General features: G+C 38.0%; 1 protein-coding gene across 6 annotated transcripts in view; it reads right to left on the reverse strand.

The window, feature by feature from the left end:
• The window catches only part of fndc1 (fibronectin type III domain containing 1), a 200,525-nt gene that overhangs the window by 91,027 nt on the left and 82,474 nt on the right, over window positions 1-27,024 (reverse strand). For 4 of the 6 annotated variants that reach the window (XM_072265367.1, XM_072265368.1, XM_072265372.1 and 1 more), the window contains 3 exons: window positions 2,940-3,128; window positions 2,573-2,671; window positions 392-515 (listed from right to left, as the gene is read on the reverse strand). The exons of 1 other annotated variant lie outside the window; for it this stretch is intronic. In XM_072265367.1, the coding sequence (XP_072121468.1) occupies window positions 392-515; window positions 2,573-2,671; window positions 2,940-3,128 (412 nt within the window). Of the gene's footprint in view, window positions 1-391; window positions 516-2,572; window positions 2,672-2,939; window positions 3,129-20,390; window positions 20,451-27,024 lie in introns of those variants that run through there. One more of the 6 variants, XM_072265371.1, reaches the window with a different exon arrangement.

Below are 27,024 nucleotides of genomic sequence, written 5' to 3' on the forward strand. Positions count from 1 at the left end.
AGACTCAATTGGCCATAAGGGCCTGTTTCAAACTGTATCTCTTAACAAAATTAATTACAAAGATGGCAATAGAAGTTCTTATAAAGCAGCCACAGAGACACAGTAGATCACTACAGCATTGCATAAGTTATCCACGTTGCAACAAAAGAACTCTCTGTAGGTCTGCTAGACTTTGGTTTTAAGGCATTGTTTTTAGTCACCTTGATCATCAAAAACTCACACAAAGTAAAGAAATATTAATTAGGTACTCACTTCAATAGTTTTCTTTTAATAACCAACTGAGAGTTAAATAGAAGGTGACTTCTTTCATCCAGCACAGACAGAGAAGCCAACAATAAATCCACATAATGCAATCAAACTAAATATTGCAATTTATTATGCAAAGACATACCTGTCTGTGGCCATGCCAGGATTCTTTTCTCTTTCAACGTCAGGATCAACCCACATAACAAGCACAGACTGTGGACTCATAACTCGAACTGTTATGTCTTTGGGCTCAGACAAATTACTTGTTTCTAAAACAGGAACAGTAAGAATCACCCAGTCAATACTGTGACTTCTCAATGTTTCAAACTTTTGAGAGGATGCAGTCAAATTCAATTCTCTGAAAAAAAAAAGATATTGCAAGAAACAAAAAATTGTACCACTGCAATTATTTGGGAATTATGACCCCATCTAAACTATATAATGAACTTCTAAACAGAGCTTCCAAGTTGTGGAAATGAATGGCAAAACTGTGTTGGAGTAATATTGATCATTTTATTATTAACAATGATGTGAAGTTCAGCAGGTACATTAATTTCTGCAGGAGGTAAGGTTTTGGAAAAAGCAGATTAACTTACATAACTACTCCTTTAATTTTTTAAAAATATTATGCACCCACATTTAATGTATATGTCAGCCATAGGCTCACACAACATGGAAACAAATCTTTCAGTCCAGCATGTCCATGAGGAATATTCACAATTATCCTACATTAATCCCATTTTATTTTCCCCCATTCCCATCAACTCGCTCCATGCTCTACCACTCACTTTGACATGAGAGGAAATGTACAATAATTAATGTACCGTACTGCATGGCTTTGGTATGCGGGTGACAATTGGAACACCTGGAGGAATCTCACACAGTCACAAAGAGAACAAGCTCCATACGTGGAACATTCCAGACTGGGATTAAATCTGAATCACTGGAGTTGTGGGAAGCAATTCCATTATGGTTCTACCATACAGTCCTTACCTTGTTGCTCAAGTACAGAAAGAGCTGAATTTCTTCCTTAGCTATCAGTTCTTCAGTGAGGACAGGGAATTGTGTGTGTGACTACTCAGCACAGATGGCCAGAGGGTGGGGCCGCTTTGCTCCTCGCAAAACTGAGTGGAGGATTTCAGTGGGTAAAAGGAATGAGTAAGGTGTGGTCACCAGGATTCACTTGGGGTTTCAACTTTGATAAAAGTTCTGCATCATAACTACTCCTCCTATTTTTTTTCCCAACATGTGTTGACAACGGTTCTGTTGTTGCCACTTATAATTCATCTTTATTTCTTTATCTTCACCTCATCTTGGCCTTTCTGACCACATCTCCTTAATGTTAATCCCAGCACATGGACTGCTGCTGAAAATCGAGAAACCAGTCAAGGGGACCATCACAGGAATAACATCATGAAGGATTCTACTCTTCCTGCTCATGGACTGTTTGTTCCAATCCCATCAGGGAGGAGGTTACATAGCATCCACGCCAGGACCACCAGACCCCAAAACAGTTACTTTCCCCAAGCATTAAGACTGACCAACACCTCCACCCACAAACTCCATCACTATTTTTTATTTCCCGTCAGTCGCTCAGCATCACTTTATGGACATACAATCAATCTGTGTTTTTTATTATTATTGTTGTGTTCATTATCTTCTGTGTTTTTGTGTTGTATTGAATCCAGAGTAACAATTATTTTGTACTTCTTACACTTACGTAGAGGAAACAATTTTAAACCACAATTACATCCATTTGTAATCACTCCTGCCCTTCCCTTCCTTATTGACATCACCACATATCAAATACAGTCCAGTTTGCCCAGGGTCTTCCCTGTATAAAACTGTTAAAACTGCTAACTTCCCAACTCTGATTACAGATCAGTGACAAGAAATGATAATTCAAGTTCTCACTGAAAGTTTCTCAAAGTTGCCAGCTAATAAATGTTGCTCACAAAGTAAGTAACCAGCCTCGGCAGTATGCCACAAATTCAAGTGAGAACAATATACGAATACCAGGCTAACTTCACTGCGTGAAGAAATGCTTGAAAGAAAGAAACACATTTTGTAATCTGTCTCCATGTGGAAGCCTCAAAAAATGTCAGAATAGGCAATACTACTTTATGTTTTGGCAATATATAATCAGTTTTGCAAGAATATAATTTTAGAGCAACATATTAACATTTAAATTAGATCGGTCTTTCTTCCGGCTCTCTCTTCCCAACAAAACCAATATATCTATTCATTTTCACAAATCACTCTGTCATTGCAGTTTTTAGTATCAATGTTACTTAACTTTCCACTTACAGTGAATAACCAAACCTACCTGGCACTTTGCGTTTTGCTGGGGCTGCTCTGTAAATAGTTTCCCGCTGTCCCAGGGCACCCCTTGCACGTGAAGGTATTCTAGGCTCTGGATCAGGAACTATTGAAATACAGGCACAGAAGTACATAAAATAAACTCCATGGGAAAGAAGAAACTTCATTTGATTTTTTTTTGAAGTACAATGGTTTCATATATACAACTGAGAAGCAACTTTCAAAACTGAAGCTCATTGTTACAAGTACATACTTCAGCAGCTTTTGCAGCATCAAAGCTGAATTTCTACTCCAAAATGCAAAATTACAATGCCCAAGGTATCATGTTGAATCATCACGAGGCACATTATGAAAATAATACAACAAAGACCTACCAAATCTCTGAATTGCATGTCGTCTTTGTTCTTGTGGATATGGTGCATATTTCATTCTCCTGCCACTGCTCCTATAACCAGGCAAATAGCTTCTTACTTGAGGGTTACGGGGTGATCTCAACTGACGTGAAAACTTATCATCAGAAGATCCCATGAGCGGATTCTTTGGTCTTACTGGTAATCTCCTCCCTTCAAAAAGAGATGTTTGACATTGTTCAGATGAATTACTTCTTGATGAAATCTGTTAGTTTTGAGTTAAATTATAATCGTCAGTATTAATTGCATTCTGTAAGGTTAAACAAGCTGAAATCAGACAAGTCTTTCAGGAAGCAAGCAAGAACTTAAACAGGAAAGCAAGAAGGCCATGAAATGTCTTCAGCAAATAGGATTAAAAAGAATCCCAAGGTGTTTTATGTATATATTAAAAATAAGAGGGTAATTAAGGAGAGAATAGGACCACTTAAAGACAAAAGAGAAAATTTATGCCTAGAGTCATACGAAATGGGCCACATACAAAATGAATACTTCACATTGGTATTCACCAATGAAAAAGACATTGAGGATAGCAAGATCGGGAAAAGAGAATGCTGGTATTTTAGGGTGCACTGACATCAAGTAGGTGTTGGGCTTCTCCAAGCAAATTAAGGTGGATAAGTCCAAGGCTATTGAGAGAATTGAGACTGTAGATTGCCAGGCCATGACAAGAGACGTCCTAATCAAGTAAAAGGCCCAGAAGACAAGAGAAGGGCAAGCGTGACAAAACAGGAAATTATAAATCATGAGTCTTACAACAGTGGTAGGGACAATATTAGATAAGATTCTGAGGGATAGGACCTATCCACATCTGGAAAAGTATAAGATTATTAGGGACAGTCGTAGCTTTGTTGGGGGTGGGGGGAGTTCACATATAACCGTATAACAATTACAGCACGGAAACAGGCCATCTCGGCCCTTCTAGTCCGTGCTGACTGCTTACTCTCACCTAGTCCCACTGACCTGCACTCAGCCCACAACCCTCCATTCTTTTCCTGTCCATATAGCTATCCAATTTTACTTTAAATGACAATATCGAACCTGCCTCTATCACTTCTGCTGGAAGCTTGTTCCACACAGCTACCACTCTCTGAGTAAAGAAGTTCCCCCTCATGTTACCCCTAAACTTTTGCCCCCTAACTCTCAACTCTTGTCCTCTTGTTTGAATCTCCCCTACTCTCAATGGAAAAAGCCTATCCATGTCAACTCTATCTATCCCCCTCATAATTTTAAATACCTCTATCAAGTCCCCCCCCCCAACCTCCTATGCTCCAAAGAATAAAGACCCAACTTGTTCAACCTTTCTCTGTAACTTAGGTGCTGAAACCCAGGTAATATTATAGTAAATCTTCTCTGTACTTTCTCTATTTTGTTGACATCTTTCCTATAATTCGGTGACCAGAACTGTACACAATACTCCAAATTTGGCCTTACCAATGCCTTGTACAATTTTAACTTTACATCCCAACTCCTATACTCTCACAAACTTGATTGAGTATTTTGTGGAGATAACTAAGATGATGAAATAAATGTACATAGTACCTTTAGTTTAGATGGTAGACTAATCCATGAAATTAAAACAAATAAAATCTATAGAAAACGCATAGGATTTAGTGGTACAAAGGATTTGTGAGTCTGAATATATCAAACTAAGCTAGCTTTCAGGTGTAGAAAACAATTTGGAAGGTGAAGCAATGTTGACTAATGTTGCAGGTGTCTTGGGTATAAAAGTAGGTGAGTTTCAAGGACAAGACTTGGAGTACAACATGCAGGTTTGACCTCCACATTTAACAACAGTTGTGCTCGCAGTGGAAACAGTGCAGAGAAGGTTCACTTACTTGCTTTCTGGAATGAAGGGGCAGATGTATGAAGAAAGATTGAACAAGTTGAGGCAAAACTCATGGGAGTTAAGAAGAATCTGAGATGATCTTATTAAAATATTGATGATTCTGTGAGGGACTGATGGAGAGACCGCTGAGAGGGACTGGCAGAGCTGACAACAGGTACAGTTGCCGAGAGGCTATTTGCCCTTGTGGGGGTATCTGAGCATTTTGCTTCAGATTAAGGGTTGTCTATTTAAGATGGACACGTGAAAGAATTTCTTCTCCAAGGGCCATAAAGTTTCAGAATTCCCTTCATCAAGAAATCACTGGATATATCCAAGGCAGATATATTCCATAAACTGCAGAAGAGTAAGCAGGTTTGGGGAGGGTGATAACTGAGGCCTGGAGTGATCAGACTGAATGGCAGAGCAGGCTCAAGGGTCTGACTGTTTTATTCCTGCTTCTGCCTCTATGTCCTTAGCTATATCACATAGGCGAATTACAAAGCTGACAGACTGGAGATTGCATTTAACAGAGGTTTTTTTTGCAAATGGACATCCTACAGAACATCCCCCAAGCATATTAACTTCAGCTTCTGCAATTGGTGGTAATCAGTTATCGGAGACAAAGCTGAAGTACATCTTTCAATGTAGCTATGTGTGTATGCATAAATGATGTTTATGAGAGAGAGAGGGTACAAAGTCAAACATATTTGCATCAGTCTCTATATAAATTGCTGGCAGTGGGCAGATGCATTCAAGAGATAAAAGCATTTCCTCAATTACAATGACAACACTCTTTATGTTCCACTAAGCATATGGTGAGAATTAGTGTTTTTCTTTGATATGGTAAAATAACTCAATGAATTTTTGATGCATTTTCCCACCAGATAACCACGATTTTCTGAATGTCCTTATCTATCAAAAAAAAGCATTGGTCAGAGTCAAAACTAAGGAAGGAGACACAAAAACTGCAGGTGGTGGAATCTGGAACAAAACACAAACTTCAGGAGGCACTCTGCAGACAAGATACCATCTGTGAAGGCAAAGGGTTGGTCGACGATTCAGGCTGAGATCTTGCGTCAGGACAGAGACTGTGGAGAGCCATTAGCCATCATAAAGAGGTGAGGGGAAGCAATGAGATGGGCTGCTAGATGAGAAGTGAAACCAGGTGAGGTGGAAGATGAAGGGAAAATGGAATCAGGTGGGGAGGCAGAGGCTGGTGATAAGTGAAAATTGATATGGAGGTAAAGAAAACACAAATGGTAAAAAATTTAAAAGATAGATTTTTGCTGAAAACTCTGAGGATTCTGGGGAATGAATGGAAAACAAATTGTTGAGGGGAATTGAGAGGAATTATGCCATGGTGAGAAATAGCATGGGATGTTCAAAGCTCAGCATTCACTTAGCCATGGTGCCTCATGCATATCAATGAATTGGCCTATCCATTACCGATTCACTGTGGCTGGATCCCAACTACCTGGAAAAAGCAATGTAGCAACAAACCAAGGCTTTTCTCAAAGCACCTCACAAATCTGTGACACTACACTGCTGTTATCACATTTCTGCTGGGCCAAGTCATGGCTCATTTTGGTTTGGAAATACATCAAGCTTGTATCATCACTGAATGAGAATCCTGGAGTTGCCTTCCAGCATTGTACAAGTACATTCATCACAATAACTCCAAAACCACTGCTCACTGCAAGGATGGTTGCAATGGGCATTAACAAAAGCCCTGGCTGCAATATCTGTGAATAAATAAAACACTTACCTAATCACTCAACTATAACCTGAATGACATGAGATAGCACTAACTTAATAACCAAATCTATGCCTTCAAAGAATTCATTACTTGAGGGATGAAATTTAAGAGCAGGGAGGTTAAGCTGGAACTGCACAAGGTACTGATGAGGCCGTATCTGGAATACAGAGCATGCAGTTCTGGTCTCCTTACTTGAGCAAAGACATATTGGCTTTGGAGGTGGTGCAGAAGAGGCTCCAGAGATGAGGAGGTTAACCTATGAGGAGAGATCAATCGTCTAAGACTATACTCATTGGAAGTCAGATGAATGAGAGGGGATCTTATACAAACAATTAAAACTGTGAGGGGGATAGATAAGATAGAGGTAGGAAAGTTGTTTCCACTGGTAAGGGAGCATAGAACTAGGGGCCATAGTTTGTAGATTCAGAGGAATAGAATCAGGATGAAGATGAAGAGAAACTGCTTTTCCCAGATGACAGTGAAGCTGTGGAATTCTCTGTCCAGGGAGGCAATAGAGGCTATCTCATTGAATATATTTAAGACCCAATTAGAATAGCAAAAGAATTAAGAGTTATGGGAGAAAGGCAGGTTGGCGGAACTGAGTCAAGATCTTATTGAATGGCTGAGCAGACTCGACAGACCAGATGGCTTGCACCTACTTCAATTTTTTAAGTTTTTTGTATGATTCAATTCAAACATAGAGAAAGGTATATGTGGCATTAGCAAAATTATCAACAGATTAATTTGATATTAATTTGACCTTAAAGTATCTCTTCCCACTTTAGCCAATTATTCATTCAAGATTGTTATTTACAGTTTCTATACTGGCACTTAAAATATAATGGTATTAAATAATGTGGCATAACTGGGAAAAACATTTCAATACTAACCTTTCAAAAAATTCTTTGTATGTGCGAAAAGAGTTTTGGATAACCCAAATACTTAGGTTGGAAGTCTTTCAGTTCCACATTATCAGCAATGGCTGGGAGGGGCAGAGAGTAAATAAGAACTATGTGGAGCAAAATCATGAACACATTTTTGACAAATGTGTTTATGATTAAAATACATAATGCAGAGTAAACGTTTCCCTTAAAATACAAAAGATGAAAACAGATGAGCAACTTCTGGCTTGATACTTTTACAAATCTAAAATGTACAAGGATGGTGATTTTTGTATAGCTTTGAACGGTAGTGTACAACATAAAACATCCTAAAGAGTGGTGTATTATTTTGAATATTAAATCACCTTTCTATGTAACGTGCATTTTACATATTTCAATTACTTTCTACACAAGGTGAGTAAAATGACCAATCATGTATAATTAAACAAAATTACACTCACGAAATTCACAGAAAAATACTCAATTTGACAAAAAAAGCAGTAGTTAGTTTACTTGTGTATTTTTTTAAAAACTTGGTTCTTCTCTCTTCTCTAATGGTTTAGCATCCAAAACAGCAATTCATCCTCTCTCAAATACAGGCTCCAACTTCCAATTTCACATTTCCTCTCATTACAATGTTGCCCCATTGGCAACTGTGACATCTGCTGCCAAGGCCCAAAGCTCCAGCACGTTATCCCCAAATCTTACTGCTTCTCTATTTTCATAGAACGCTACCGTATTGGGCAGGTCCTTCAGCCACGATGAAGTGCAGACCAAATTAAGCGAATGATGCCTAATTACCTCTATTCTTTCTGCCTCCTCATTGCCCACAGTCTCTGCATACTCATGTGTCTAACTGCTCCTTAAACTCATCTTTTATACCCATTTCCATCAACACTTCTGGCAGTAGATTCCAAGCACCTCCATGCTCTGTGTAAAAAAAGTTTGCCCTGCACCTATCTTTTGAACTCCGCCCCGCCCCCCCCCTTCACCTTGAATGCATGCCCTCTAGTATTAGATATTTTGACACTGGGATAAGGATACCAGCTGCCTATATCTGTGCCCCCACAATTTTACAAATGTTTATCAAGTCTCCTGCCAAAGAAAACAACCCTAGTTTGCCCAACCTCTCTGTATAGCACATACCATATTATCCAGAACTGGTAAACCTCTTCTGCACCCTCTAGTTTGTTTCACGTCCTTCCTGTAATGGGGCAACTAGAAATGAATGCAATTCTCCTGATGCGGCCAAAGTTTTATAAAGGTGCAACATAATTTCCTAATTTTTGAACTGTGTCTCAACCAAAAGCAAACATACCATCTGCTTTCTTTACAACACTATGAACTTGTGCAGCCACTTTCAGGGAGTTATGGACTTACACTCAAGATCCCTTTTCTTTTCAAGATGCTCCACAAAAGCCTGTTTGTCAGACACAGCTCACAGTTATCTACTCTAATGTCTCCTGATATAGAACATCAGATTTTATTTCAAAATGCTCCTGTTAAGATCTTTAGGATGAAGTTGTGAGCCAAGAGGGAGAAGTGTCCATTCCAGCATAATTCCAGAGGATCAGAGCAGAATATTATGTGGAAATGTACTGAAATAGTACCAATATTGATTTTCTTCACTGGAAAGGAAATAAACTAGGACAGCTATTAAAGCAAGCCTATGGATCACTTACAGAATGTTTCTCCATTGTCAGACTTTAACGTGCTGCCTCGTTTCCCCATCCTCCAACCAAAAAAATGCCATATTTATGCACAACCGGGACACAATATTGAATTGTAAATATACGTACACAAAAGAGTTAAAATTTGAATCAGGATAGGCTGCTACAATAATGAAGCTGATGTACCTCCAATAAATGTAGAGTATCAGTGAATGTAAATCAGTAACTACGAGGGGTGATTTGATAGGTTTGTGGCCTAAGGCAGAAGGAGTCAATTTTAGAAAACCTAGCATATGTATTTTTCAACATAGTCCCCTCATACGTGTACACACTTAGTCCAGTGGTCGTGGAGCATACGAATCCCTTCTTTGTAGAAGTGGTCCATAGCAGGAGTGATTGATAAGTTTGTGGCCTAAGGTAGTAGGAGATGAGTTATTAACTTCAAACTTTCTGCATTATCAAAGAATTGAAATGCATGTGCATGTAACGAGAGCGTCTTGGACCTCCAGGTGGTCCATAGCAGGGGCGATTGGTAAGTTCAGGGCCTAAGGTGGAAGGAGATGAGTTATACTGCTCTCATTACATGCACATGCAGTTCAACTCTGTGAAAATGAAGAAAGTTTGAAGTTAATAATTCAGCTCCTTCTACCTTAAGCCACGAACCTATCAATAACCCCTGCTGTGAACCACTTTCTGGAGGTCCAAGACACGGACTTCTACAAAGAAAGGATCCGTATCCTCCACGACCACTGGACTAAGTGCGTAAATGTAGGAAAAATAAATGTGCTAGGTTTTCTAAAATTCACTCCTTCTACCTTAGGCCATGAACTTATCAATCACCCCTCGTATGCCAAGTGGCAATTTGGGACCAAACCTGAATCACTGAAGGATGCTCGACAGCTGTGGCTGGGCTTGAATACTACCACCTCCTATAAAGTGAAACCAAGCCACAGAGGTGACAACAAGGTTTCACACCCAGATGAGCTCAATTCTTTTTATGCTCACTTTGACTGTCAAAACATCGAGGCACCTTCACAAACTCCCACAGGTCCTGATGACCCTGTGATCTCAGTCTCAGAGCCCAACATGACAGCATCCTTCAGAAGGGTGAACCCACAGAAAACATATGGCCCAGACAGGGTACCTGGCCGAGTCCTAAAGACCTGTGCTGTTCAACGGGCCAGAGTGTTTACTTAACCTCTCACTTTGGCAGTCTGAGAAAGCCACCTGCTTCAAGCAGGTTTCAGTTATACCGGTGCCTAAGAAGAACATGGTAGCCTGCCTCAATGACTATCGTCCAGTAGCACTTACATCCACTGTGGTGAAGTGTTTTGAGAGGTTAGCGATGAAGCACATCGACTCATGCCTAAGAAGTGACAAGGATCCACTCCAATTTGCCTACCGTCACAACAGGTCAACAGCAGATGATATTTCATTGGCTCAGTACTCAACCCTAGAATATCTGGATAGTGAAGGTGCATGCATCAGGATGATCTTCATTGACTACAGCTCTTCACCCCTCCAAACTAATCCTTAAGCTCCAAGTCCTCAAACTCAATACCTCCTTTGCAGCTGGATCCTCTACTTCCTCACTTGCAGACCCCAGTCAGTTCTATAAGGCACTCATGAGACCAAGCTTGGAGTATTGTGTGCAGTTTTGGGCTCCTTATTTTAGAAAGGATATACTGACATTGCAGAAGATTCAGAGAAGATTCATGAGAATGATTCCAGGAATGACAGGATTACCGTATGAGGAACATCTGGCAGCTCCTGGGCTGTATTCCCTGGAGTTCAGGAGAATGAGGGGGGATCTCATAGAAACATTCCAAATGTTAAAAGGCCTGAACAAATTAGATAAGGCAAAGTTATTTCCCATTGTAGGGAATTCTAGGACAAAAGGGCACGACTTCAGGATTGAAGGACGTCCTTTTAGAACTGAGATGCGGAGAAATTACTTTAGTCAGAGGGTGGTAAATCTGTGGAATTTGTTGCCACGAGCGGCTGTGGAAACCAAGTCATTGGGTGTATTTAAGGCAGAGATAGATAGGTTCTTATTTAGCCAGGGCATCAAAGGGTATGGGGTGAAAGCAGGGGAGTGAGGATGACTGGATGAAGTGGATCAGTCCATGATTGAATGGTGGAGCAGACTCAATGGGCTGTATGGCCTAATTCTGCTCCTGTATCTTATGGTTTTATGGTCTTATGATTGGCAACAACATCTCCTCAATAATCACAATCAGCACAAATGCACCAGAAGGCTCTGTACTTAACCATTTACTCTACTCGCTTTATGCTTGTGACTGTGAGGCTAAGTACAGCTCCAATACCATGTCTAAGCTTGCTGACGACACTGCAGTCTTTGACCGAATTAAAGGTGATGATGTATCAGCATATAGGAGAGAGACTGAAGATCTGCGCGGTGCCACAACAGCAACTCAATATCAGCAAGACCAAGGAGCTGATTTTGACTACAGGAGAAGGAAACTGAAGGTCCATGAGCCAGTCCTCACCAGGGGATCAGGGGTAGAGAGGGTCAGCAACTTTAAATACATCAGTATTATGATGTCAGAGGATCAGTCCTGTGTCCAGCACGAGAGTGCCATTACAAAGAAAGCACGGCAACATCTCTACTTCCTTAGAAGTTTGCATAGATTCAGCATGTCACCTAAAACTTTGATAAACTTACATAGATACAGTGGCATGCAAAATTTTGAGCACCCCAGTCAAAATTTGTTACTGTGAATAGCTAAGTGAGTAAAAGATGACCTGATTTCCAAAAGGCATAAAGTTAAAGATGACACATTTCTTTAATACTTTAAGCAAGAAAACTTCATTTCCATCTTTTAGAGTTTCAAAATAACAAAAAAGGAGAACCGCCCAAAACAAAAGTTTGGGCATCCTGCATGGTCAGTACTTCGTAAAACTCCCTTTGGCAAGTATCACAGCTTGTAAACGCTTTCTTTAGCCAGCAAAGAGTCTTTCAATTCTTGTTTGGGGGATTTTCACCCATTCTTCCTTGCAAAAGGTTTCTAGTTCTGTGAGATTCTTGGACCGTCTTGCATGCACTGTTCTTTTGAGGTCTATCCACAGATTTTCGATGATGTTTAGGTCGGGGGACTGTGAGGGCCACGGCAAAACCTCCAGCTTGTGCCTCTTGAGGTAGTCCATTGTGGATTTTGAGGTGTGTTTAGGATCATTATCCTGATGTAGAAGCCATCCTCTTTTCATCTTCAGCTTTTTTACAGACGGTGTGATGTTTGCTTCCAGAATTTGCTGGTATTTAACTGAATTCATTCTTCCCTCTACCAGTGAAATGTTCCCCGTGCCACTGGCTGCAACACAAGCCCAAAGCATGATCGATCCATCTCCGTGCTTAACAGTTGGAGAGGTGTTCTTTTCATGAAATTCTGCACCCTTTTTTCTCCAAACATACCTTTGCTCATTGCAGTCAAAAAGTTCTATTTTAACTTCATCAGTCCACAGGACTTGTTTCCAAAATGCATCAGGCTTGTTTAGATGTTCCTTTGCAAACTTCTGATGCTGAATTTTGTGGTGAGGACTCAGGAAAGGTTTTCTTCTGATGACTCTTCCACAAAGGTTATATTTGTGCAGGTGTCGCTGCACAGTAGAACAGAGCACCACCACTCCAGAGTCTGCTAAATCTTCCTGAAGGCCTTTTGCAGTCAAGCTGGGGTTTTGATTTGCCTTACTAGCAATCCTATGAGCAGTTCTCTGAGAAAGTTTTCTTTTTTTTATATAATTTTTATTGAGTTTTCAAAAAGAATACATGAAAAGATAAAATCTACCCTCCCGCCTCCCCTTAACCCTCCCCCCGCCCCATATAAAGTCCTACCTAAAAAAGAAAAGAAGAAAAAAAAAGAAGAGCCGCCTGGGTATTGGAAGGTTTCCACATGCTCCACGGAATTCAAAATAAATTTGGTATACTTATTCGTTACTTTCCCCAAGGGACCAAGATCTTTATCGGAGCACTTATATATGCCATCCTATCTTTTGTAAATAAGGGCACCAAATATTCAAAAATGTTACATATTTATCTCTTAAATTATAAGTAATTTTTTTGAGTGGAATAGAACTAGCCATTTCATTATTCCAACGATTCATACTTAAATACGAATCAGATTTCCAAGTAACTGCTATAGTTTTCTTAGCTAGTGCCAATGCAATTTTTATAAATTCTTTCTGATATTTATTCAAGTTTCGGCTTTATCCCTTCAATATCACCTAATACAGGGTTATGTGGGAGTTGAGTTCCAGTAATTTGTTCCAATAAGACTCTTAAATTTACCCAAAAGGGTTGAATTTTAAAACAAGACCAAGTAGAATGTAAGAAAGTACCAATTTCTTGATTACACCGAAAGCATTTATCGGATAGATTTGAATTTAATCTATTTATTTTTTGTGGTGTAATATATAATTGGTGTAAAAAATTATATTGTACTAATCTAAGTCGAACATTTATTGTATTTGTCATACTGTCAAGACAGAGTCTTGACCAATTTGTTTCATCAATATTAATATTCAGATCTGTTTCCCATTTTTGTTTTGACTTATGGATTCCTTGTTTAATTGTCTGTTTTTGAATCAAATTATACATACAAGAAATAAATTTTTTACTTTTCCCTTTTTGAATTAAAGTTTCAATTTCATTAGGTTTTGGCAAAAACATTGTTTGACCCAGCTTACCTTTTAAGTAAGCCCTTAATTGAAGGTAACAAAAGAAAGTGTTATTTGATATTTTATATTTATCCTTTAGTTGTTCAAATGACATCAATATACCTCGTTCATAACAATCTCCTATAAATTTAATCCCTTTTTGGTACCAATTATATAAAAGTTGATTGACCATTGTAAAAGTAATAAGTCTGTTTTGGAACAAAGGTCTCCTTGCTAATAAGGATTTCTGTATTTCATTATCAACATTTATCTTATTCCATAGATCAATCAAATGTATTAATATAGGAGATTCTTTCTTTTCCTGTATCCATTTAGATTCCCATTTATATATAAAATCTTCAGGTCTATTTTCTCCTATCTTGTCTAATTCTACTTTAATCCATGCTGGTTTTCAATCATCGAAGAAGGATGCAATAAGTCTAAGTTGATTTGCTTTATAATAATTCTTAAAGTTTGGAAGTTGTAACCCTCCTCATTCAAATTTACATGTCAATTTTTCCAATGATATTCTTGACATTTTACCTTTCCAAGGAAATTTTCTCACACATTAACTCTTGAAAAAAATTCTGTGGCAATTGTATTGGTAATGTTTGAAACAAATACTGTAATCTAGGAAATATGTTCATTTTTACAACATTGACTCTACCTACTAATGTTATTGGTAGTATCATCCATTTGTCAAGATCTTCTTGAATTTTTTTCAATAGTGGTAAATAATTAAATTTATATAAATTCTTTACATCATTATCAAGTCTTATACCTAAATACTTTATACCATTTACCGGCCATCTAAATTGGGTTGCAAACCGACATTGACTATAGTCTCCTTTAGTAAGAGGTAAAATTTCACTTTTATCCCAATTTATTTTGTAACTTGATACCTTTCCATATTCATCCAATCTAGAAGATAATTTATGTAATGAATATTGTGGGTTTGTTAAGTAAATCAAAACATCATCGGCAAAAAGATTAATTTTATATTCCTCCTGATTAACTCTAAAACCCATAATATCTGGATCAATTCTGATTAGTTCTGCTAATGGCTCTATCGCCAGTACAAATAAAGCAGGTGATAATGGACAACCTTGTCTAGTTGACCTTTTTAACTGGAATGGTGTTGAAATTTGAGAGTTTGTCACTACTTTAGCCTTAGGGTTAGAATTTAAAATTTTAATCCAATTTATAAAAGATGTTCCTAACCCATATTTTTCTAATACTTTAAATAAAAAATCCCTTTCTAATCTATCAAATGCTTTTTCTGCATCCAAGGCTACTACTATACTCTTCTCGTCCCTTTTTTGTGCCAAATGAATTATACTGAGTAGCCGAGTTACATTATCTGCCAATTGTCTATTTTTAATAAATCCTGTTTGATCCATATGTATTAATTTTGGTAAGTATTTAGATAATCTATTCGATAAAATTTTTGCTAATATTTTATAATCAGTATTCAATAAAGAAATAGGCCTGTATGATGTTGGTTTCATAGGGTCTCTGTCTTTTTTTGGCAATACTATTACAATCGCTGTTGAAAAAGATTCTGGGAGTTTATGTGTTTTTTCTGCTTGACGTATTAACTCCATAAAGAGAGGAAATAATAAATCTTTAAACTTTTTATAAAATTCAGGTGGAAAACCATCTTCTCCTGGAGATTTATTACTTTGAAGTGATCCTAAAGCTTCTTCAACTTCTTTTAGTGTAAAAGGCACATCTAATCCCTTCTGCCGAGTTCAATTTTGGAAGAGTCACTTGTGATAAAAACCTTTCTATCTCATTAACATCATTTTGTGATTCTGATTGATATAATTCAGAATAGAAACTTTTAAAGGTTTCATTTATTTCAAGAGGTTTATAAGATATTTTATTTGCACTTGTTCTAATTGCATTTATTGTTTTGGAAGCTTGTTCTGTTTTCAACTGCCAGGCAAGAATTTTATGTGCTCTCTCACCTAACTCATAATACCTTTGTTTAGTTCTTATAATTGCTTTTTCCATTCTATATGTCTGAAGCGTATTATATTGTAACTTCTTATTGACAAGTTGCCTTCGTTTTTCTTCCGACATATATCTTTGAGATTCTTTTTCTAATTTTGTAATCTCTTTTTCCAATTGATCTAGTCTGCCATATATCCTTTCTTAATTTTAGACGTATAACTTATTATCTGGCCCCTCAGATAAGCTTTCATCACATCCCATAATATAAATTTATCATCCACTGAATGAAAATTTGTATCCAAAAAAAATTGGATCTGCTTTTTCATAAAATCACAAAAATCTTGACGTTTTAATAATGTTGAATTAAATCTCCATCTATAAGCCACTTCTTCCTTATCAGTCATTATTATTGTTATTAATAAAGGAGAATGATCTGACAATATTCTTGCTTTATATTCCATATTTTTCACTGTGTTGAATATGCATTGATAATAGGAAAAAAATCTATCCTTGAATAAGTTTTATGTCTATGAGAATAGAACGAATAGCCTCTTTCTTTAGGATTGATTCTTCTCCATATATCAATCAAATTTAAATCTTTCATCAATGATAAAGTTAGATTTACTACCTTCGATTTTATAACAGCCTTAGTTGATCTATCTAAGATTGGGTCTAAGCAAAAATTAAAGTCTCCTCCAATTAATATTTTTTCATGTGCATCCACCAAATTCAAAAAAGCTTCCTGTATGAATTTTGCATCATTTTCATTTGGAGCATAAATATTCATAAATGTCCATAATTCAGAGAAAAGTTGACAATGTATAATTACGTATCTCCCCACAGAATCGGCTATTACATTTTGTATTTTAATTGGTAACGTTTTATTGATCAAAATTGCTACTCCCCTCGCTTTTGAATTAAATGAAGCCGCAACAACACTACCCACCCAATCTCTCTTTAGTTTCTGATGTTCTGTTTCTGTTAAATGCATTTCCTGTAAAAAGGCTAAATCTATCTTCATTTTCTTAATATGTGTTAAGGTTCTTTTTCTTTTTAATGGTCCATTAAGCCCATTAACATTAAAACTCAAAAAATTCAATAAATTAGTCATTATTCTTAACAAAGTTACTCAAATCTAAAACATTACTTATCTTCTCAACTCTCATAGTTCCTTGGGGAATCTCTTTGAACTTCACCATGTTGCTATGTGTTCCCCTCCCAACCCTCCAGGCAAAAAGAAAGAAAAAGATAGAAAAGATACAGAAAAAGAAAAAACAAAATACCCCCCCCCACTAATGTTGTGAATGAAAAGATACACAACACTACCCCCCTCCATTTTGCAGGTCGTGGCTAAAGCCACGCTTGCACACATGACTAGCGTAGCAATTGGTCAGTGCTTCTTCCAGCTCCCCCGCAACAAAAAAAATTATATATACATATAAACAAAATTAATGTTACTATTCCCAATTAGTATTCTTCAAATTTTAATCTTTCTTCCCCCCCTCGTATAATTAATAATATATTTATATATTCATCCGCCTAAAAATCCAACAAGTCCATTCTTGACCCAGTCTTCATCTTCAATCTATTTCGCTCCCCTGGATTTGTTCTTGTATCTGGTGAATATTCAAAGAATCTCGCACAAACTGCTCAGCTTTCTCGTAGTCATCAAAAAATCTTTTTTCTCCACCAGGCAAAAAAATCTTCAAGGTTGCAAGATAACGCAATATAAATTGATAACCGTGATCCCATAGGATTTTTTCCACTGGATTAAATTTCTTCCTTCTCTTCAAAAGTTCATAACTTATATCAGGGTAGAAAAAAACTTTGTTCCCTCGAATCATCAATGGCCCTTTTCTATTCTTGGCAGCTTGGGCAGCTGCCTGTAGAATCCTTTCCTTGTCTTGAAATCTTAAGAATTTTATTAAGATCGATCGTGGATATTGGTTATCTTGTGGTTTTGGTCTTAGAGCTCTATGTGCCCGCTCAATTTCAATTGATCGAACTTCCTCTTTCATTTGCAAAACTTCCAGGATCCATCTTTGAAAAAATTCTATTGGATTTTCTCCCTCCATACCTTCTTTAAGACCCACAATTTTGATATTATAACGTCTACTGAAATTTTCCAACACGTCCACCTTCTCCAAGAGTCGATTTCTTTCCGAGTTCCAGACAAGCAGATCATTTTCTGTTTTTTCCACTCTATCATTCATATGCCCCATTGCTCTTTCCATCTTCTGAAGCTTCTTATCCATTTTATCCTGTCTTTTCATAGTTTTATTATAGCACATCTTCATATCTCTAAGCTCTGCTCTTACTTTTCTTAGTTCAGCCGCTAGTTGCAATAAAGCCTCTTTTATGTCTCCATCATCTCCTTTACTTCCAATCTCTTCCAGTTCTTCCTCCTCCTCTTCATCTGTGTTCTCTGCAGAATCCAATTCTGACTCTAAGTCACTTTCAGTTGCAGTGGCTGTCAGTTCTTGTAGTTTGAGTTGTGTCGATTTGCGCTTGCGTTCTTCTTTGCGCATGCGCATTTCTGGCATCTTCTTCCGAGAGACCGCAACCACCGCCATTGCTCCCTGTTCTACGCCGGAGATAGAATGCATCTCCTCCAAAGGAGATCCAACCTGAGTCTGAGGCTCCATCGTTGCAGTAGGCCCTTTTTTCTTCCCATCTCGCGGCGGCTTCGCAACAACAGACTTCTTCTGTTGCGGTTTACGAGGCATATCGTAAAGTAGTCTTTCAAAGTTTATAAATAGTTTTCGGAAAGTATTTATTAACTTTGCTTTGTTTAACTGGTACTTTGCTGATTTTTTACGGGAGAACTGGATTTACACGTCTCAATCCCACGTCATCACGTGACGCCCCCTGAGAAAGTTTTCTTGGTCTTCTAGACCTCAACGTGACCTCCACTGTTCCTGCTAACTGCCATTTCTTAATTACATTACAAACTGCAGAAATGGCTACCTGAAAACGCTTTGCTATCTTCTTATAGCCCTCTCCTGCTTTTTGGGCATCATTTATTTTAATTTTCAGAGTGCCAGGGAGCTGCTTAGAGGAGCCCTTGGCTGCTGATTGTTGGGACAAGGTTTGAGGAGTGGAGACATTTATAAAGCTTTGAAATTTGCATCACCAGGCCTTTCCTAATGATGATTGTGAACAAGCCATAGCCCTAACAAGCTAATTAAGGTCTGAGACCGGTAAAAGTTATCTAAGAGCTCAAATTTCTTGGGCTGCCCAAACTTTTGCATGGTGCTCCTTTCCTTTTTTCCACTCTAAAATTGTACAAGACAAAAATAATACACTAATCTTGCTTAAAATGTTGAAAAGAATGTTTCATCTTTAACTTTATGACTATTGGAGATCAGTTCATCTTCTACTCACTTAACTATTCACAGTAACAGAAATTTTGACCAGGGGTGCCCAAACTCTTGCATGCCACTGTATGTGGTGGAGAGTATATTGACTGGTTGCATCATGGCCTGGTATGGAAACAACCAATGCCCTTGAACAGAAAAGCTCACAAAAAGTAGTGGATACATCATAGGTAAAGCCCTCCCACCAATGAGCACATCTACAAGGAACCATCATCAAGCATCCATCATCAGGGACTCCCCACCATCTCTCTTTTCACTGTTGCTATCAGGAACATGGTACGGGTGCCTCAGGACTCATACCACCAAGCTCAGGAACAGTTATTACACCTCATCCATCAGGCTCTCGAACCAGAGGTGATAACTTCACTCAACCTCACTCATGCCAACACTGAACTATTCCCACAACCTATGGACTCACTTTCAAGGATTCTTCATCTCATGTTCTCGATATTTATTGGTAATTTATTTACTATTTTGCCCTTTTTGTATTTGCACAATTTGTTGTCTTTTGCACATGGGCTGTTTGTCCATCTTGTTCTGTGTGGTCTTTCATTGAATTCTATTGTGTTTCTTTGTACTAACTGTGAATGCCCACAAGAAAAAGATTCTCCTGGTTGTATATGGTGACATATATGTACTTTGATAATAAATATACTTTGAACATTGAGACAGTAAGGTCTGGGGTGTTTGTGAATTGTCCAGTCTCTGCAAACTTTAATAGTAAATCCACAAGCTTGCAAAGATGCACTCTGGCCTTTCATCATTCACCTCCATTTCTCAAGCAAAGCTTTTCTTCCATCTTACTAATCACTATTAAATTAACTTTTAAAGGAATTGCAATGTTTGAAATGAAAGAGGAAAGCTGCTACTGAATTATTGAAAGAAACGAGATGGATAAATTTTGAACAGAAGAAAAATAATTATTTAGACACTTTTAGGAGAAGACTAACTTCTAGATCTGGCATGCAAAAATCTAATGTCTTTGTCATAGCTTGAGTCTCGACAGACCATCCAACTAGTCACTCAATCTATCACACTTGGAGTACTGGCTTAGATTATCACTTCATCCAACATAAATATCTGATATTCATCAAGAGAAATCTCTGCCTTCAAACCATAAACAAAGAAACCACAGAAAAGCAACCTAGATATTACTTTGTAACTCAGGCCTCTCACGTAAGGAGCAACAGACATAAAACAAGTCAATTGAACTGCTAAACTCACTTTCAAAGTACTTTCAGAAGTCAGCAGCGGGAAAACATTTGCACATATTTACCTTTTCAAGTAGTTTCAAAATTGTTCAGATGCCAGGCCACTCATCAGTTTTCTCTTCCCTTCAGAATGAAGTTTCAAACCATTTTTCCTGACAGTTGCAATTTTTATGCTACTCCTCTAGAAGTGATGGCGTCACCAATTTTTATGGCTTTGATAATTTGCTTCATTTCTGTTAATGATTTGGTAACAATCTCTAACAATCTTCCTTGCTCCTCTGAACGCATCTAGAATTCAATTTTCCATATAATTCCTGTAAAAATGCAGCATCCCATATTTTATCTCTAATGAAATAAATTTGTTATTTTCACACCATTGAGGTAACCAATTTGTATTTCCTTAAGTATTCTCACATTGTTCCCTAAACCAACAGTGGGCCAATTTAAAATGTTTTCTTCTAATATGCATATTTCAAGTACTTAAATAAACATTAAACTATGGTCTTAGCTCTTTGTCTGAGGACACCACTTCCCATCTTCCCCTAGTCCAACTTGATAGGTAATATGGTGACACGAGACACTATAGATGCTGGAGTCTAGAGCAACAAACAAGAAGCTGATTGAACTCAATGGGACAGGCAACATCTGTAGAGGAAAATATTCAAAGTTCAAAGTAAATTTCATGATCAAAGTACATACATGTCACCATATACAGTACCACCCTTTTCTTGTGGGCATACTCAGCAAATCTATAGAATAGTAACTGTAACAGGATCAATGAAAGGTTAACCTGAGTACAGAAGACATCAAATTGTGCAAATGCAAATATAACTAAATAGCAAAAAACAACAAGAACATGAAATAAACAGACAGAGTCCTTAAAGTGAGATCATTGGTTATAGGGGCAAGTCAGTGTGGTTATCCCCTTTTGTTCAAGAGCCTAGTAGTTTAGGGGTAGCAACTGTTCCTGAACCTGGTGGTGTGAGCCCCGAGGCTCTTGTACTTTCTATCAGATGGCAGCAGCAAGAAGTTAGCATGATCTGGGTGGTGGGGATTTCTGATGAAGGATGATGCATTGCTATGAGTGTTTCATGTAGATGTGTTCAATGGTTGAGAGGGCTTTATTCGTGATGTACTGGGGCTAATTCACTACGTTTTGTAGGATTCTCTATTCAAAGGCATTGCTGTTTCCATACCAGACCATAATGCAGCCAGTCAATACACTCTCTACTGCACATCTATAGAAGTTTGTCAAAGTTTTATATGTCATGCTGAATCTTCACAGACTCCTAAGGAAATAGAGGCACTGCCATACATTCTTCACAATTGCGCTTATGTGCTGGGCCCAGGACAGGTCCTCAGAAATAGTAACACACAGGAACTTAAAGTCGCTAACCCAAAATGTTGACTGTCCATTACCCGCCCTGACCCACTGAGTTTCTACAGCTTCTTCTTCCTTGATAGGCATTAAGTCCTATTGCTTCTACTTATCCTAATATCATATGTATCAAGTTTATGAAAGGGTATCAATGCCATTCTGAAATCCCATATTTATTATCTCTATTAAACTCCACACAAATTCTGTTACTGATCAAATCTGACTGGCTAATGATTCATATTCAACCAACATCAATGACCCAAAACAAAAAGGAAATAAAAATGGTGAGGTCTGAGCACATTTCCAACCTCACAATGGCAGAGTCCATCTTACCTATATGAATACTGAAGGCTTTGTAATGACAGAACAATTCTGAAGAGAGCCTTTGACCTGAAATATTAATTCTTTCTATAGATGGAATGTTATTATAAGTGTATATAATAAAGAACTGTAGCTCCCAGTGGACAATCCAGAACCAGAAGCTACAATGGTGAGCTGGTCAGTGTTGAACACAGTTGAGTGATGAAATGTTTTAGCATTTACCCACACCAAATTTGTCTTTATTAAAAACTAACATAAAATGTGTCAGAAGTCAGTGTGAGGTCTAAACACAGAGAGTAAATGAATACCATGTATGACTGAGAGAAACACTAGTGACAAAGAGAAGTGACTGTTCCAGAAGTTCACTGGATTCACCAAGAAATTCAGGTGACAGGCTGAGAGTTTCTGCCATGGATAAGCTAAGTACCCCCGAACCTATGCAGTTTTTCAGCAATCTAATGAATAATTGGAAATACTTCTAACAGCAATTCAATATATATTTAGCCGTTAGTGGAGCAAGAGGGGATGATGAAAAATTAAAAGCGTGTGTTTTCCTGCACATATTTGAAGAAGATGCTTTAGACGTCTATGATAGCTTTCAAATTGATGAGACAGGTTTTACATTGGACACTCTGATGACCAAACTTGAGGAGTTTTTTCCATGTTCAGAAACAAGGTGCTAGCTTTGACCACTGCTTAGCTGAGCTTCACACACTGAGTAAGTCCTGTGAGTTTGGATATTTGAAAGACTCACTAGTTAAAGACAGAACAGCTTGCAGAATTTCAGATGATGGACTTGGAGAAAGCCTGTTCCATGAAAAAGATTTGATGCTGGAAAAGGCTGTGGATATGTGTAGGGCAGTAGAGACCACACAAGTACAAGCTAAGGAGCTGCACAGGGCAGACACAACAGTGAATGTTGTCAAAACAGCGGAGCAACACACAAGGCATTTCCCAAAGCAACAGCAAAGCCAAAAGGAAGGCTCAATCAGTAAATGCAGCAAATGTGGAGGTAGTCACATTCCAAAGATGTGTCCTGCTTATGAAAGTCCTGCAATAATTGTGGGAAGAAGAATCATTTTGCAAAGTGCTGCGATGCTTGGGCTACCAAGAGAAAGGTGCATATGGTTGATGAAGAAATGGAGGAATTTTTGTGGATTCTCTGCTGGGAAAACAAAATGGATTGTTCCAGTGACTGTGAATGAGACAGTAATTCCATTCAAGTTTGACACCGGAGCCTAGGTAAATCTGTTATCCATGGATGATTTTAAGACTCTCAAAGTAAAAAAAAAAAACAAGATATACCAGTGAAGTTAAAAGTGACAGGCTCTACTGGAGGGTACATTCCAGTAAAAGGAAGTTGTATAGTGACTTTCAAGCACAAGGGGCAGCACCTAAAGGCACAGCTACTGGTTATAGAAAAGAGAGTTCAACAAATACTAGGTCTGAGTGCATGTGAAAAGCTCAACCTGGTGAAAGGAGTTTTTGTAGTGGTTTCACAGACCATAGGTGACCACCCAACATGCATGGAAGAGCAAACACGAGGAATTCTGCAGATGCTGGAAATTCAAGTAACACACATCAAAGTTGCTGGTGAACGTAGCAGGCCAGGCAGCATCTCTAGGAAGGGGTACAGTCGATGTTTCGGACCAAGACGACTGTACCTCTTCCTAGAGATGCTGCCTGGCCTGCTGCGTTGACCAGCAACTTTGATGTGTGTTGCATGCATGGAAGAGTACACAGATGTCTTTGAGGGGCTCAGATGCTTACCTGATGTAACTTGAGAAACTCATAACAGCATCCATGAGGGCCTCTCTCTGGAGTAGCACAAGAATTCCGCTTTCCATAGATATCCGTACCAGCTACACCAATATGACAGTCAGGATGTCAGTGCTAAATAGAGTGATCATGATGAAGTCACCAGTCTTGTTTCCACATCATGCAGCTGTGGATCAAAATCTGTCTCTCCACAAAATCAAAAATATCTCCACAATCCTCTCTGAAGCTGAACAGGAAAAATAAAGAAGATGGGGAGACTACACATTCCCCAAGGCCAGGAACAATAGCACCAGTTCAACACAAACCAACACGAGGAGTTCCTATCAATGAGAAAATGACAGAAGTTCCTATGAACTGAGACAGAACCAGTCGGAACTTGCACAAAGACTCACTAATCACATGGATGCAGTTCAGGGCTCCATTATGGGACACACAGAGTGAATTACGGTCACACAGCAAGAACATGAACAGTGACAGACAGATAGGATCTTGGCAGAAGCATGTGGAATAAATTAACATGTTGATCAGAGTTCTCAGAAAGACATAAATATTCACACACCAAATGCAAAAAAAACACTTGTGGAAACATATCAGACCAAAAAGGATCATTAAACCACCACAGAGACTGATTCAAAGTTTGTGAGTGAAAATGGATTGGTTACAGAATATAAATATCTTTGTTGAAAAGGATTATTGTTCCTCGCAGACTTATGAGGACATAATATTCTTTGTTTTTCTTTCAAGGGAAAAGATGTGTTATTATATGTGCATACAAGAAAGAACTTCAATTTCCAGTGGTTCACCTGCATGCGCTTAATGTTGAAAACAGTTAAGTAATAAAATATTTTAGCATTTACCCACACCATGATAGTTTTTATTAAGAAAAAAATCTTATAGACAGTGACTGAACCTAATAATGAAATAGTAACTTCATATTTTTAAAGAAAAGGAGGAAGAATGGTTTCCTCAGGGTCAAACTGCAAGCAGGGAAACTAAGGAAGCTCATAACTGCCATGGCATTGACATAAGATGCTAAAAGGACAGGTCAGATGACACAATTTTTCAACTGAGTACCAGAAAAATACATTGCGCTTTCCACAGGGTAACATAATGTAACAGGCAAGATTTTGCTCACAGGTCAAATCAGTCCTAGAGTTATATTTACAATCTAATAATTTAAAACAACAGATAATAACTAACAAACAAAATAGGTTTCTTTCTGAAGGAATAGATTTAAAATCAGAAATTCAACTTGCAATGTCAAAGCAAATACACCAATTTTACATGACAAATATATCAAAAACATGTAACATTGAATTTCAATGCACAAGAAATACCCAGAATGAAACTGATACTTGAAGTTTTAAATTCACCTCTGTGTTCACATTTATCATCATCAAATGCCAAATAATAGCTTCGCACCTAAACTGAATAATCTTTCCTATATTTCAGTAGTAAAACCAGCAAACAATTCCCATGTTGCTAACATTTTCCTCCCATAAGCTCCCCTTACCATACTGTCTAGCCATGCTAATTGGAATTATTTGCCCTATTCTTCCCCTGGTAATGTAGGTCCTTGAATTTCAAATTCTATCACAAAAATTAAACTGGCTGGAACTGAATTGTTCACAGTTAAAATAACAAATGGTGGAATGCATGCAGTGGCTCAATAATTATTTGAAGAGGAAGATCAATGTTTTGTTTTTTGTAATTTATTTTTTTATTGAATTTCATCAATCATTTCCATAAGATGTATTTCAGATACTATATATATATAAAATCATATAATCATATTTGTCACAAATCTCCACATAATATTTATCTGAAGTATACTCTAATAGAAAGAAGAGGAAAGAAAGAACAATCGAAAGAAGAAAACTATGTACAGAGTAGGGAGTGATTTTTTTAAACAACATATTCCTTGATTGTGAGAATAAAATCAGGCTTATAAGATGTTATGTAGTTAAACCATTTTTCCAGTATGAATAAAATTGTTCCAACTTATGATTAACAGATGTTGTTATCTTCACCATTCCATAAGTGTCCATTGTAATTTCCATCCATACATTTCAAGTTGGGCTCTCCTGAGATAACCATTTCCTGGTAAGGGTCTTTTTACCAGTCACCAGCAGTACATTCATTAAGTATTTATATTGATCTCTTTTCAACCATTCTTGAGGTATATACCCAAAATATATGGTCTTACTAAGTTAGTATATCATTGAAATTTGCAGAATATAACTTAATCGATCTACTCCCTGAACAATTAAGAACCAAGAAAAGTAAATAATAAAAAGAAAGGTAAGGAAGGTATGGTTCCAAGGCTGGGGTCTCTAGATGACCCTGGGTTGGGCTAGAAGAAAAGTCTAGCCATAGGGGGTAGCCCCCTCCTACCTGTGGGTTGAGGGCCCCCATTGCAGTACCTATAAAAGTAAGTAAAAAAAACTATCTCCATTACACAGAAATGATTTCCCTGTGTATTCCTCCCATGTATATATTCTCATCTAGGCAGGGAAAAAGGAATGAATAAATGATTTTTTTAAAAATTGAGTAATATAAAAACCACCCTATAACACGTATTTCTCCAGATAGGTATACCACCGTCTATTTTTGCTTCCGTTTAGTTTATCAGCACTTTTAAAGTTAGCCAAACCTTATGGCTCTTCTGGAGGAGGTGAGGGTTGTCTTCGGAGAACTCACAGTCTCTTCCTAATATCCTTCTCTCGTCCTGTTCCCATCCCCTGCTTTCTCAGTTCTCTCACTATTTCCCAAGCAGATTGGGATAACTGCTCACCCAGACTTTCCCTTGGTTTGACCACGTTAATGGACAAGTTCTCTGTTATTCATGTCTGTAGTCGCCTCTTCCATCATCTGGTATAGTCATATCCCTTCTTGGTAAAATACCCTCAGTTTAGCAGGGTACAGGATTTGAATTTTAATCTTTTCTTCCTTTAATATTTGTTTTGCTTCGGAATACTCCTTCCGTCTCTACAGGACCGCTGGGGGGGGGGGGGGGGGTAATCATGATCAAAAGTATATTATCTACCCGTTCCAAAAAACCCTCTTCTTACCCCAGGCCTTTCGTAGAATCTCTGCCTTACTCTTGAATCGGAGAAATTTAAGTATAATAGATCGTGGGTTACTTTGTCTGTCTCCGGCAGGCCGCTGGGCGAGAGAACGGTGCGCGCTTTCTATTTCCATCTCCATATTCGGGGGAATCT

This window comes from Mobula birostris, chromosome 8, assembly GCF_030028105.1.
Source record: "Mobula birostris isolate sMobBir1 chromosome 8, sMobBir1.hap1, whole genome shotgun sequence".
Taxonomy (NCBI): Eukaryota; Metazoa; Chordata; class Chondrichthyes; order Myliobatiformes; family Myliobatidae; genus Mobula; species Mobula birostris.